Source organism: Ictidomys tridecemlineatus, chromosome 14, assembly GCF_052094955.1.
Source record: "Ictidomys tridecemlineatus isolate mIctTri1 chromosome 14, mIctTri1.hap1, whole genome shotgun sequence".
NCBI lineage: Eukaryota > Metazoa > Chordata > Mammalia > Rodentia > Sciuridae > Ictidomys > Ictidomys tridecemlineatus.
The window spans coordinates 36,316,825-36,331,891 of NC_135490.1; the positions used below are offsets into that span (position 1 = coordinate 36,316,825).

Consider the following 15,067-nt stretch of genomic DNA (forward strand, 5'->3'; position numbering starts at 1 on the left):
TTTCAATCTGAGGAGACAATGAAGGAGTAGGCAGGGGATGAATCATATGGGGATTAGATTGAAGGTTAAATGTAGAAAACAGGAAAGCTATTATGTAGATTATTGAAATTTTCCACATGAGGCAATAACCATCAAAAGTAGAGATTAAAAAGTGCTGAGAGCCATTGCCAAGTAGGAATCAAAATTTCCTTGCCAGCATACCCCATGTTGCTTAGAGGAAGGACTCGTGGAAATGGACTTGCCTTGGACATTCGCTGTGACACTGCATGTATGTTTGAGAAAGGTGACCCTGCTCAAGGACCAGGGTGGATCCGGGTTTAGGGAGGATCCTACTGGATTAGGGCGGATCCAGGTTTAGGGTATATCCTGCAGGTTTTAGGGAGTATCCCGCTCCTTGGGTTTAGGGCGGTTCCAGGTTTAAGGTTATTCCTGCTGGGAATAGGGCGTATTCTGAGGCCTGAGTTCCCGTTGAGTTCTGTGGGATTCAGAAAGTATTTGGGATTCAAAGCCTGGTGGAGTACGTGAATTTTGCGGCAGAACGTGTTTGTAGAGGGCCCGTGTGAGTCTGGGATTAAGAATTGCTGTTTGAGTTTACAAAGCTGTGAGTGGCTCTTGTGCCTAGCCAGACTGCGGCAGAAAAGAGCAGAGGGAATAGTAATAAAATATATTTGAAAGGTAAAATGAGAATTTATTGAGAATTCACCAAGTGCATATGCACAGTCCTTTGCCTTCTAGAAATCAAGATGATCTTGGTAGAGATATGAGAGCTCAACATCTTCAGAGACTCCTCCATTCAAATCTGCTTTTTCATTTTCTCTTCCTATTGCAGTTTCCTCATCTGTGGCTTTGAGAGGCTTTCTTCCCTTTCTTCACCTGGGAAATAACATATAAGACTGCCATGGTTGCCTCCCCAATGAAACATTTCCTTTAAGACCCTCTTTGTTTACAGGAAAAGGAATGCCTGTTAAACTACAATAAAATGGAGACTGGGTCTGAAGAATCCCTGAGCACACAAAACTGGTTAGGCCTCATAAGTGACCTTAACCTTGTACCATTTGCAAACATAAGCAAAACAACTTGAGACTGACCTTGCAAGGGACTTTATTAAAGAAAAAAAAACTTAAACTCAACCAATTTGAAACAATTAATTTATAATTACAGGACTAGTGATCTTCCAAAAGGATAGACAAAATAAGGCAAATTATATTTTCAATCAAATATTTTCTTTGCTTTACTTCCTTGTTCTTTCCATAGTAACCTCCCCCTTCCTTCGTCTTGTTTGAGGTTCACGTCTGGCTTGAAGCTTCCCAATTCATGAATTGCTATTTAAGAAAATAAACTCTTTAAAAATTTACTGAGCTTCAATCTACATTTTATCATGCCTAAAAGATGATATATAACTTATGCAATGGAAGAAATAAACATAGCAGCAATGTGGCACATAGTAAATGCTTAATAAAATACATACAAAAGATTGATAATCTTTTGTTTAAAATAACACTTTAATATAGGATTAACATGAATATTTTTGAATGTGTAATAATGTATGTTTTCTTATATGTTGTCTCCCTAAATAATTTACTTCTTTAAATTTTAGGATATATATCAGAATACTGATTTTTGCACATTTGAAGTTAGTTTTTTAGACTACTTTATCAGTATTCTGGAAGAGAAAGAAAAGAAAGAACAAAATTCATAGAGAAGGAAGAAAGGATAAAGGACAAATATGCATAAAATCAATATATATATTCAATTTCTAAGGCATAAGCTTGCTATATTTATGTCAATAAATTATTAATATTTCTCATATACTTGTCTCCTAATCTGTACATTCCTTCTATTTTACTTTCGTGACTTTCTTGTTTCTTCAGGTGATCTTATACAATTACTATATTAGTTATGACTACATAAAAGGTTTTCTTAGACCTACCACTCTGTTCTGGAATTTACTGGTGTTTAGAAAAAATGTTGGCTAGAATTAATCATACAGAAAAATTTTACCTCATTATACAAGCAGAGACAAAATCATTATTATGAGTTTTAAGAATATTAAGTTAGTATCACCCCAAATATTGTCTGTCTTTAGCTACCATAATCATCTAAATTTACTCCTGGCATACCTTCAAACTACATCACCAGATAATTGATGTAGTATCCAGGAGCACAAAGGGAATAGAAAAGAACACAAATTGACCAGACATACACTTGTCAAGTTCTTGGATTTGGTCTTTCTCATTTTGAGTAGTTTTGGTAGAGAAATATAAATACATGCTCCTGATACTCATTCATAGTAATGGTGAGAAAAACAGATCAGCACTATCAATTTACATTCTATTATTTAGTCCAAATAAATAAATAAATAAAGCAGAAAAATAAGCTTCTCCTATGCTGTGTTCTCTCCCAGCAATAGAGCTATTAAAATTAAATCTCTAACAAAAGTCAGAAGAAGTAGCAGCAGAAAAAGAAATATTATTTTTGCTGGTTTCAAATGAAAGAGCCCAGAATATTTACTTATACGGCATAAAATATACTTTAATGTAACCTTCACTAATCAGGAGCTTAAGTCTGTATATAAAGATTTTCCCAATAGCAAATTCTTCCTAGGAGCTGAAGCAGGGAGACTTTAGAAAATTAATCATTTTTAAAATGATTTCCACCAGATGCTTTATACCTCTATTTGATGCATGGTGCTTGAGATCTGTATGTGAAGGCAGGTCAGCTATGCTCTTGCATACCTGTCTCCATGGCTTAGCACCATAACCCACCCTCTGATTAATGGGAAGTCAGATGTGCAATGTATAATCTGACACACTGATACAATGATGACTACTGTGTACCTCAAGCATTAGGAGCTCCTTTATAAAGTTAACTGCCCCTCTGTTGGTAGTTTTCTCCTTAGTGAAATAGTTTTCTCTATATTAATATAAGAATATAATATATGGCATGATAAAAAAATTTGAATTATAATGTGAGATTTGCTCTGTCCTTTGACCAGAATCTGATCTTTAACCTAAACAGGTAAAAATTCCTGTTTGAGGATGATAGGCAAGAAAAAATAAACAGGAGGGAGGGCAAAAACTGGGCTGTGAAATGGTGGCAGCCTCATCTGGGGAAGCATGAAGCTGAGAGTCGGTCCTCTAATGTCTATGACTAATAAAATCAACCAAACTCTCCAGATTAGGCTGATAGCTGATGAATTGGGGCCAACAACTAATAGCACTGCGGCACTGGGAGTCACAGTGAGCCACAAGGCAATGGCCACAGTGTGTTTAATATTAATTTAAACACAAATAGATGACCACCATCATGTGAAGTTACCTGGGGCCGAACTGGATAAATCTGGTATGGAGAGTAGATCATCTCATAATGTGACCCCATATTTATGTTAATGAAAGAAGCTTTTGGATTTCCTTATTGCATCATATTATGTGGAAGAATGAGAAAGTTACTAGTTGGTTGATTTTATCAGTCACTTTGATCCTTGGTAACATATCAATACATGTTATCATGATTTCACGTTGTATGGTTTATACAGGATCAACCGTGGTACAAATAAATTAAATAGAAATTTCTACAAACAGTTAAGTTTTAAATTGTGTTCATTTGGGTGGTGTCTTGGTCCTATATATGCACACCGTGTACACCAAAGGCCCCTGACTCCTGTGGCGCTGTCTTGGTCTGCAGATCAACCATCAAGGTGGTAGCACTGCGCTGGGTTGCAGGTGAGCCTTATTTTACTTAATAATGGCCAAAGGCGCAAGAGTAGCCATACCTGGATTCCGGCAGGAGATGGTGGGAGGCAGGGCACTGCCTGTTTGGGCCCACAGGGTCCCAGTCAGGCTTGGGAGCTGGACCAAGTGCAGGCCTCCTACCTCTCTGGAGGCCCGGGGCCCCACCGAGGCTCCACATTGACCAGGACAACAGGACTCTCCCAAGTGGGTGACCCAATGGCAGCATGGCAGCGTGTCAGAGCCCGCACTCGCGGGCTGCCGGGTCCAGTCCAGTCCGGGCAAGGCTGCAGCTGAGGACATGATGCCTTCGGGAAGCCACTGGTGAGGCCTGGCGAGGAGAGAAGGTTCAAGAGCCTGAGAAGAGAGAGCAAGCCGAGCTCGGCCGCCATTAGACATGGAGCCTGCAGATGGGGCCTGCGTACTTACTGCTCCTTGCGGTGTGTGGGGCCTCCAGTTGTCCCCAAGGACTGACAAAGGCTTTGACCTTCTCGAAATGCGAGATAGCTCGGAAGCCAGCGGGTGGAGCTGCCTCGGGCCTGGACAGCGGGTTGTCGTCTACTAGGGGAGACCCGGGGAGGAAGTGCACGTAAGCCAACCGGAAGTGTCCCCGCCCTGTGGGAAGAGTGACGCGCCTGCGCAGAGGCCTCTGTCTGCAAAGTGCAAAAGCTGCGCTGAGCTGCTGCACCTGGACATGCTAGATGTAAAGCGGTTGTCACATGTGATAGAGTTAGAAAATAACACATGCACCTTGTTTTAAAAAATCAGAAATGTCTTCTGGAAGTGATTTTGAAATGGAATTGTTAGGGTTGCTCAGAGGGTTAGAGAACAGGGAAAGGACTTTGACTAGGAAAAGAAGGAGGGGGTCCTGGGCCAGACTCGATATAGGTAAAAGACGTTTTTCATATTGTAACTATTGTTTTGTGTGCGCATTTTATTCCTCATTACTGTATATACAGTAGAAAATGCTAAGTACTTTGTAAAAAAAAAAATATCTAGCCCTTCTAGATGTTCTAGAGTGCCTGATATATGTTAAAAACAGAAGTAGTAAAATATAACACATTTTGTAAATTTCTTTTTGTTAAAATTCTTATGAAATAATTTTGGGGAGGTGGGGGCAATAACCAAAACCCCTGTTGAGGCGTGGACATTTGTGCACTGGGCCTCTGGAGCGCCATTCCAGTGTGCTTATAATGAGGCAAGAGTAACCATTTTTTAAAAATTCTCTTTCCACATCTTTAGTCCTTCGTCTAAGTAGCCCTTAGTAGTAGAATAAAACTTTTTGTAAATAGCTTTTGAAAACTGATGGGAAATACTGTGCTTGAAATTGTTGAACCACCTCTGAATAGTGCTCTGTCTGTACTTGTTTATTGGGTTGAGGGAAGTCGGAGGGAAGAAGTTGCAAAAGGTGTTTGTTAAGAGTGTGCTAGAAAAGTTCAGCTTACTCATTTCCCTTAGTCTATGCATTTTGTTTTTCTTTGATATGTTCATGATGTATCTAAAGAATAGATGAGTCCTAATCAACATCTAGTGTTTCTAGATGTTAAAGAGATTGCCAGTGTATGACAGAAGTAAAATTAGTAAACAAATTTTGTGTGTTTTGTGTTACAATCCCTAGGAAAGATTGTCTTCTGAAAATTTGAGCGGTATAGCCCACTAGGTTGGTGAAGGGCCAGAATGCTCATGTTTAGAAGATATTTTCAAATTAGAACTATTGTTACATGTGTGCAGTTTATTCAAGACTGTCGTGTACATAGTGAAGAAACGGAGCCCTTACTTGAAACATCTAGTCTAGATGTTTAGAAGTGCCCAATGTATGTTAAATGTAGAGGTAGTGAAATATCAGTTTGTAAATATCTTTTTGCTAAAATTTATATAAAATATTGTCTTTTGTGAATGGTACTATTAAACTATCTCTGTGAGCAGTGTAATACTGTCTGTACTTGTTCAGTGATATGAAGGAGGTGGGAGGAAAGCAATTGCAAAAAGTAAAATGTGTGTTCATCCTTGGACATTTTCAGACATCAGTTTTCCATTTTGAGTGTTTAATTTTGCTATGTATATAATAAACATAATGGACAAATGAGTCCCAGTTTCGCAATATTTAATCTCTAGATATGAAAGAGGTTGCTAGTAGTGTATAACCAAGTAGTTAATAAAATTAGCACATTTTGTACAATTTGCAATGAAAGTTATAGGAAAGCTTGTCCTATGTAAATGAATTCTGGGTATGAATTTGTTCAATCATCTCTAAGCATTACATATGCCTGTACTTTTCCACTGGACCGAAAATAGAGAGAAGGAAGTGAGGAGGGGAAGGTTCAAGGGAAAAATAATAATATTAGAAGATACCTCAGATTATAACCATTATTTACATTATTTACCAGTGCTGTGTGAGGTGGACGAGTTCTTATGGGGAATATCTAGTCCTTCTATAAAAGTGTTTGACATATTTAAAAGTAGAAGTAGTAGAATAAAACATTTTGTAAATAGCTTTTAAAAACTGATAGGAAATACTGTGCTTGAAATTGTTAAACCACATCTGAATAGTGCTCTGTCTATACTTGTTTATTGGGTTGAAGGAAGTGGAAGGAAAGAAGTTGCAGAAGGTGTTTGTTAAGAGTGTGCTAGAAAATTTCAGCTTACCCATTGCCCTATAACGTGCATTTCATTTAACTTTGCTCTACTGGATATATTGCATATATACTGGACAGAGAGTCCTAACTTTATCATATTAGTCACTAGATAGTAAATATGTTGCCAATATATTATGACAAAAGTAGAATTAGTAAACCTACACATTTTGTAAACTTTGTGTTAAAATTTACAGAAAGGCAGTCTTCTGAAAAAGACTTTTGGAAGTGAAATTGTAACATCACATCTGAGTGACACATGTGCCTATATCACATGTGACATAGAGAAAAGGAAATGGGAGAAATGAAAGATTCTATGCCAGAATGATCCTTCTTAGAAGACACTTTTAGATAAAACCACTGTTACATGTGTGTAGTTTATTCAATACTACTAGGTACATAGTTGACAAACTTAAGTTTTTATTTGAAACATCTAGTCTTTCTGGTTGTTTAGAAGTACACAAATTATGTTAACAGTAGAGTTAAGCTTGGTGGTGCACACCTGTAATCCCAGTGGCTTGGGAAACTGAGGCAGGAGGATCACAGGCTTGAAGCTGGTTTGGGGAACATAGTAAGGCTCCAAGCAACTTGGAGAGAACCTGTCTCAAAATTTTAAAAAATAAGTAAAATACAAAGGGGTGGGGATGTGGCTCAGTAGTTAAACACCCCTGGGTTCAATCCCTGATACAAAAGAAAAAAGTAGAGGTAGTAAATAAAACATTTTGTAGATATTTTTTTTGTTAAAATTCATAATGAAATACTGTCTTTTGGAAATGGAATGATGAAAACACTTCACTGAGCAGTACATGTTATATGTGTGCTGGTTCAGGGAGGAAAGAGGAAAAGAAAATGCAAAGGGCTTTATACCAGTGCATTTTCTGTGAAGAAAGATTGACACCACCTTTTATGTCTATGAGTTTCGTTTCACTGGGCTGTGTCAATAGTCTATATGAAGGATAAATGAGACCTAGTTTACATCTAGTCTATCTAGATATTAAAGAGTTTGCCAGGTTACGACAAAAGTAGAATTAGTAAACTAACACACTGAGTACATTTGTGTTAAAATTTATAGGAAAGACTATTCTTAAAATCACTTAGGAAGTGAAATTGGTAGTCATCTCTAAACATGACAGATGCATATCAAAGCCCTGGGTTGAGAAGAGATGAAGAGAGGATTCAGGCCAGAATGTTCCTGTTTGGAAGACACTTTCAAATTCTAGCCCTTTAAAAAGGTTTTTGCTTTGTTTTGTTTTGCTTCGAAGTCTAGTTTTTCTTAAGTATATGTGTGCAGTAAGTCTATTTAGTGCTACTGCATTATAATGGGAAACTTTAGTCCTTGTTGGAAACATCTAGTCTCTCTAGATGTTTAAGAGTGCACAACACATGGTAAACATGGAAGGCTAAAGTAATGTCATTTAAGTATTTTTAAATTTTTTTAAAATTTGTTTTAATTAGTTATACATGACAGTAAAATGCACTTTGATATATCATATATAATGGAGTGTAGTTTATATTCTGGTTATACATGATGTAGAATTCCATTGGTCGTATAGTTATATATGTAGAATTCCACTGGTTGTATAGTTATATATGAACATAGGGTAATAATGTCTGATTTATTCTACTATGTTTCTTACTCCCTTACCCCCTCCCCTCCCTTCACTCCCTTCTACCTAATCTAAAGTAACTCTATTCTTCCCTAGCCATCAACCCCCATTGTGAATTAGCATCTGCATTCTCAGACAAAACATTCGGCTTTTGGTTTATGGGGACTGGCTTATTCCTTTTAGCATGATAGTCTCCAGCTCCACCCATTAACTAGCAAATGCCATAATTTTATTCTTCTTTAAGGATGAGTAATATTCTATTGTGTGTGTGTGTGTGTGTGTGTGTGTGTGTGTGTGTGTATCCATTCATCTGTTAAAGAGCACTTAGGTTGGTTCCATGGTTTAGCTATTCTGAATTGAGCTGCTATAAACATTGATGTGGTTGTATCACTATAATAACTGATTTTAAGTTCTTTGGGTAGAAACCAAGAAGTGGGATAGCTGAGTCAAATGGTGGTTCCATTGCAAGTTTTACTTCATAGGAATAGTTGCCGTTTAGGAAAATGGTATTGTTATACTTGACCTCTTGGAGAGTATGTTGAATGTTCATTAGGTGGAGGGAGGGAAGAAGAAAGTGCGCAAAGAAAAGTGTTCTGTGCTTCTTAGAGTAGTTCAGATTGTTTAGCTATTATTATATGTTGCTGAGTATTAAAAAGATTAGTCCCAATGCCAAAAGTTTGTTAGAAGTAGCAAAATAATCCCTATATAAATATCCATTTGTTAGTTTTTAGGAAGAACTGACTTCTAGGAATGACCTTTGTTAATCCACCTCTTGGAGCAAGGGGTAGTCCTGAACTTAGTCACTGGAATAGTGAAGAAGGATAGAAAGGTGAGGGGAAGCATTCTTTGCTAGTATCTCTGTATCTGGAATGCAGTTTTAGATTATAACCATAGATACTTGCATTTATTGTGCACAAAGTTCATTCTTTATTTCATAACATCTAAGCTTTCTAGATGTCCTGAGGTGACACTATATCATAAAGATCAGAGCTAGTGAATTAACCAACCTGAAAATATCTTTTTATTATAATTGATAGAAAAGATGCATCTTGGACATGGAATTATTTTTACCCCTGGGCAGTGTGTATCAGGACTTTCCATTAGGCTGGCAACAGAGGAGAAGGAGGAAGCACACAGGGAAAGATAGAAACAAGTGCTCAAGGATTTGCATTTGGATGTGAGCCATTGATGTGTGTGCATCTTCTGTCTGTACTGTGAGAATACTTTAATTCACTGGGAACGTGCATTATTGCTAATATTTTAGTGGTAGAAATCTGATAATGAGCACTCTTAGAAACATGCTTCGTGTATTCTGTTGCTTTGTCTCATTTTAAATGGAGCATTAAGGAATGCATTATTTTAGTTGTAACTCTGCCAATATGTCTATCTAGAGGTCTGTTGCCATTTCTATTTTCAGTAAAATTTTTGTCCCCAAGAAAGGATTACAATGTTTTTTGGTTCCATGGTTTAGCTATTGTAAATTGAGCTGCTATAAATATTGAGTTGGTATAGTGTATTTTTGGTTATCAAAATACTCATGTAGCTTTGGGATTTTGAAGTGTTGAATATCCATGATGTGTGGAAAATCACAGTACATTCCATGATCTCAATCACACAAAATGGGATATTGTATATGTATACACACAACCTGGAGTGACACATGCACCTGAGCTGGCTGTGACTGAATGACTTTGTTCTTTTCTTGTGCTCTTCTGATTCCTATAATGCACATATTACCTTTTAAAGTTTTTTTGAAAAACTATTTTAAAAACCTGAAAAAAACAGAGTACTGATTCCGGCAATTCAGATATGCCAAATAAATATTATAAAGTGCTTCCTTGAAGGGAAAGCATGAAAGTAGAAGTTATTTTGAGAGGGGAAAAAAATACAAACCACAATTATTTAAATTTCATTATAGTATGTTGTTATAATTATTTAATTATTTGTTATTTTTGTTAATGTAGCTGCACCTAATTTATAAATTAAACTTTATTATAGGTATGTATGTGTAGGAAAAAAATCACAGTTTAGATTCTATAGCATATGAAGTTTCAGGCATACACTAGGGCTTTGGAATGCTCCCTGTTAGAGAGGGAAAGGAGACTACTATTATATTTTCCTGGATTCTATAATCTGAACTGCTTCCAAATATCCCTCTTGGGATTTACCCCCATTAGAGAATTGTTTGATATTAAGCCATTAAGTTATATAGAGAAATGTTGTACACTCTCTTAAGTGTTTAATATATTTATAATATATCTAGGTATGCTCTTCATATTTACCATATTGCATAAAGTCTTTTGAATAGACAACTCTTAAATTTTAATATCCCAAACAAAACAAAAAGTACCTGGGAATCTTGCTGAAGTGCACATTTTGATTTATTAGGTCTGAATGGAGCCTAAAATTCTGTACTTATGGTAAATGATGCCAATATTGCTGGTATCATGTCCATAGATACCCCTGGAAGAAATTTACTCTCAGAAAAGCTGTGATTGCTAAGCATAAAAAAATGGTTTGTTTTTATTATGTAGTTATATGAATGGCCTTGGATTAGACCATATAAAATTACAAAGTTTTTGATAAATTTTCACATACAGCAGGCAATAGTCTTGAGTATGTATTTAATATAGTAATAATACAGAATACGAATTATATTATTTTCACTTTGAATTGATAGCTAAGGGGCTAAAAGTTGTGACCATTTTAGCAAAGAATGTAAAACCATTTACATGGTGAATAGTTTAGGTACTAACTTCTCCTTTATTAGTTAAAAGTGATAGAAATCAAGATTGACTGGATTAAGAAAACCAATAGAGATTTACATATTTAGGAATTCCAGGTTAGAAAGTTTTCCTACTGGTGTTGCTGGACATAAAATCCTAAATAGTGACATCAGGTCTGTTTATTTGTTCAATTTCTCTGTGTTTTTTTTTTTTTTCGCCTCTACAATGATTTCATTTTTAAGCAAACTCTCTTTCCACCTAGTTGCTCCTGTAATTTCAGGATTAAGGCTGTCTTCTTAGCAATTCCAATAAAAAAGTATTCCTTCCAGGAATTGAATTTCACCAGACTTGCTTTGGTCAGAGGAATGGAAATATAGATATAATGGAAATATGGTTAGTTAACCATATCTTTGATGCCCTTTATGGACCTGTGTCAATTCTGGCAAATTTACTTTGGCTCAGAGTTAGCTAGGGATTGATCTTCAAGAGAAAAATGAAGAATATTCAGAGTCATTCTCCAGGATAAATTTCCTCCCAGGAAGACAACCAAACCCCATCTCATATGGACAGATTTAAAAAAAAATTAATTTTGATTTGTTATATATGACAACAGAATGCATTATAATTCGTATTACACATATAGAGCACAATTTTTTGTATCTATGGTTGTACACAAAGTAGAGTCACATCTTTTGTGTCTTCTTACATGTACTTATGGTAATGATAACCATTGCATTCTACCATCTTTCCTACCCCTATACCCTCTCTATTCTCCTCCCTCTCCTCTTACCCTTTGCCCTATCTAGAGTTAGTTTAATCCTCCCCCCACCCCACAGCATATTATGGATCAGCATCCTTAAATCAGAGAAATGATTTGGCAATTGTTTTTTTGGGATTCGCTAATTTCACCTAGCATTATATTTTCCAGGTTCATCCATTTACCTGCAAATGCCATGATTTCATTCTCTTTTAATGCTGAGTAATATTCCATTGTGAATATATACCACATTTTATTTATCTTTTCATCTACTGAAGGGCATCTAGGTTGTTTCCACAGTTTAGCTATTGTGAATTGTGCTGCTATAAACATTGATGTGGCTGTGTCCCTATAGTATGCTGTTTTTAAATCCTCTGGGTATTGACCGAGGAGTAGGATAGCTGGGTCAAATGGTGGTTCCATTCCAAGTTTTTCAAGGATTCTCCATACTGTTTTCCATATTGGCTGCACCAATTTGCAATCCCACCAGCAATGTATGAGTGTACCTTTTTCCCCACATCCTCACCAATACTTATTATTGTTTGTATGCATAATAGCTGCCATTCTAATTGGAGTGAGATGAAATCTTAGTGTGGTTTTGATTTGCATTTCTCTAATTGCTAGTGATGATGAACTTTTTTCATGTGTTTGTTGATTGATTATGCATCATCTTTACATCATCTTCTGAGAAGTGTCTCTTCAGGTCCTTGGCCCATTTATTGATTGGGTTATTTGTTTTTTTGGTGTCTAGCTTTTTGAGTTCTTTATATATCCTAGTGATTAGTGCTCTATCTCATGTGTGAGAAGTAAAGATTTGCTCCCAAGATATAGGGTCTCTATTCACCTCACAGATTATTTCTTTTGCTGAGAAAAAACTTTTTAGTTTGAGTCCATCACATTTATTGATTCGTAATTTTAATTCTTGTGCCACAGGAGTCTTATTAATGAAGTTGAGGCCCAATCCCACATTATAGAGACTCAGTCCTACTTTTTGTTTTAACAGACACACTGTCTCTGGCTTACTTCGTAGGTCCTTGATCCACTTTGAGTTTTGTGCATGGTGAGAGATAGGGGTTTAATTTCATTTTATTGCATATGGATTTCCAATTTTCCCAGCAACATTTGTTGAAGAGATTATCTTTTCTCCAATGTATGTCTTAGGTGCTTTTGCCAAATATAAGCTAAGTGTAATTATGTGGGTTAGTCTCTTATGTTCTCTATTCTGTACCATTGGTCTCTTTTGGTGCCAATACCATGCTGTTTTTGTTACTGTTGCTCTATAGTATAGTTTAAGGGCTGGTATTAGTGATACCAACTACTTCACTCTTCTTGCTAAGGATTGCTTTAAGTATTCAGGCTCTCTTATTTTTCCAGGTGAATTTCATGACTTCTTTTTCTATTTCTATGAGGAGTGTCATTGGGATTTTGATTGGAACTGCATTAAATCTGTATAGTGTTTTTGGAATTATGGTTATTTTGACAATATTAATTCTGCCTATCCAAGAACAAGGTAGATCTTTCCATCTTCTAAGATCTTATTTAATTTCTTTCTTTAGCATTCGGTAGTTTTCATTGAGGAGGTCTTTCATCTCTTTCATTAAGTTGTCCCAAGTATTTTATTTTGTTTGATGCTATTGTAAATGGGGTAGTTTTCCTCATTTCCCTTTCATAGGATTTGTCACTGATACACAGAAATGCCTTTGATTTATGGATGTTAATTTTGTATCCTGCTACTTCACTGAATTCATTTGTTAGTTCTAGGAGTTTCTGATGGAATTTTTTGAGTCTTCTAGATCATATCGTTGGCAAATAGTGCTAATTTGAGGTCTTCTTTACCTATCTGAATCCCTTTAATTTCTTTCGCCTGTCTAATTGCTCTAGACAGTTTTCCAAGAACTATGTTAAATAGAAGTGGTGAAAGAGGGCATCCCTGTTTTGTTCCAGTTTTTAAAGGGAATGCTTTCAATTTTTCTCTATTTAAGATGATGTTGGCCTGGGGCTTAGCATGTATAGCTTTTATGATGTTGAGATATGTTCCTGTTATCCATATTTTTCTATTGTTTTGAACATGAAGGAGGGGCTGTATTTTGTGGAATGCTTTTTCTGCATCTATTGAGATGATCATATGGTTCTTATCTTTAAGTCTATTGATGTGATGAATTACATTTATTGATTTTTGTATGTTGAACCAACCTTGCATCCATGGAATGAATCTCACTTGATCATGGTGTACTACCTTTTTGATATATTTTTGTATTCGATTTGCCAGAATTTTATTGAGAATTTTTGCATCTATGTTCATTAGAGATATTGATCTAAAGTTTTTTTTTTTGATGTGTCTTTGTCACATGGACAGTATTGATTGGTGCATGCCTTATTTTGGCAGAGAATATATAGAAGAGATCTGTTACATTTCTAAAGGAAGTTTAACAACTTGCGCATGCTTCTTCATGCTGTTATCCCACAGCAACATCTTAGATAAGGATAGCTTCATCCCGGTGCAAAATCAGAGCCAACATATATGACAGGCAACACAAGCCAGAAACAAGCTTTTGCTACCTAAGCCACTGACTGCTGGGTTTGTTACTAAAGCAAATTTTAGCTTAAAAAGGCTGATAAAAGAGGTGAAAACCACAGCATAGAATAGCCTACTCATCTCATCCCAATATGCACATCAATTTTTTTTCCAACAAAACAGTTTAAATTCCACTCCCCCTAATTTAATGCATGTATTAATTATACATGAAAACTCACTTACTCCCCAAACAAGGAAATCATAAAATCCTCTCTAGTTACTACCTCCATATCCAAGTTCTGGATCTTAGGCTGATGAGAATTTCTCCAGGTCAAGTACAGATTAGCTTCTACTGGTAGAGTAACCTATGGTTAAATGATCTATCTAAATACATTTAATGATATATTTAACCATCCTCAATACACATTACACACAATGGTGGGAGCAAAAAATAATAGGTATTTTTTAATACCCACAAAAATGCCCCCTCCTCTTTGAAAATGAATAAAAGGAAAACAGCAGACTGGTAGCAGGTTCATGGCAAGTAAAAATTGGAGTCCTCCTGGGCGAGTGAATACTTTGTCTAACCATTTGTTAGACAAATGCTTTGTCTTCTCTGATTTTTTTCATCGGTGTGGATTTTCTGTATTTATTGACCTTCGTTGTCACATTTCAGAGAGAATTAGATAGGATTCTCCATCTGGGATTGCCCCTCTGTAGTTAGTAGTAGGCTTTATCCAGGCTTCTTTCCATCTTGTTTTGTATTTGTTTGTTTGTTGTTTGTCTGTTTTTTAACAATAAGGACTTTCCCAGAAAGCAGTTGGGTGGGCTTGCTAACCCTATCTTCCTGAGGTTTCACTTAGCTTTCACTCTATTTCTACCCTTCTGCTTTGCTAACCTGTTCTAGCTCCACCTAGCAGGCCTGGCTTTATAGCCTCTAAGACTCCAATCTCACTTCTCACTCAGTTCCAATTACAGGTCAGAAAAGGGACCTTCAGTGGCAAAAATGAAAGAAAACAAAAGCCTTTTTGTTTTTACTTTTTTTTTCACTTTATGTTTTCACATAATAGTGTTTTAACTCAAACAAAATTTGTCTCTTTT

The 15,067-nt window shown here is 36.2% G+C and overlaps 1 protein-coding gene across 1 annotated transcript in view; it reads right to left on the reverse strand.

The window, feature by feature from the left end:
* Positions 1-742: 742 nt before the first annotated feature.
* The window catches only part of LOC120884230 (uncharacterized), a 63,806-nt gene continuing 49,481 nt past the window's right edge, over positions 743-15,067 (reverse strand). The window contains exons 3-5 of the mRNA XM_040269590.2: positions 4,158-4,425; positions 3,773-4,059; positions 743-1,322 (exon numbers count right to left, since the gene is read on the reverse strand). Of these exons, the coding sequence (XP_040125524.2) occupies positions 1,210-1,322; positions 3,773-4,059; positions 4,158-4,425 (668 nt within the window). The 3' untranslated portion in view covers positions 743-1,209. The remainder of the gene's footprint in view (positions 1,323-3,772; positions 4,060-4,157; positions 4,426-15,067) is intronic.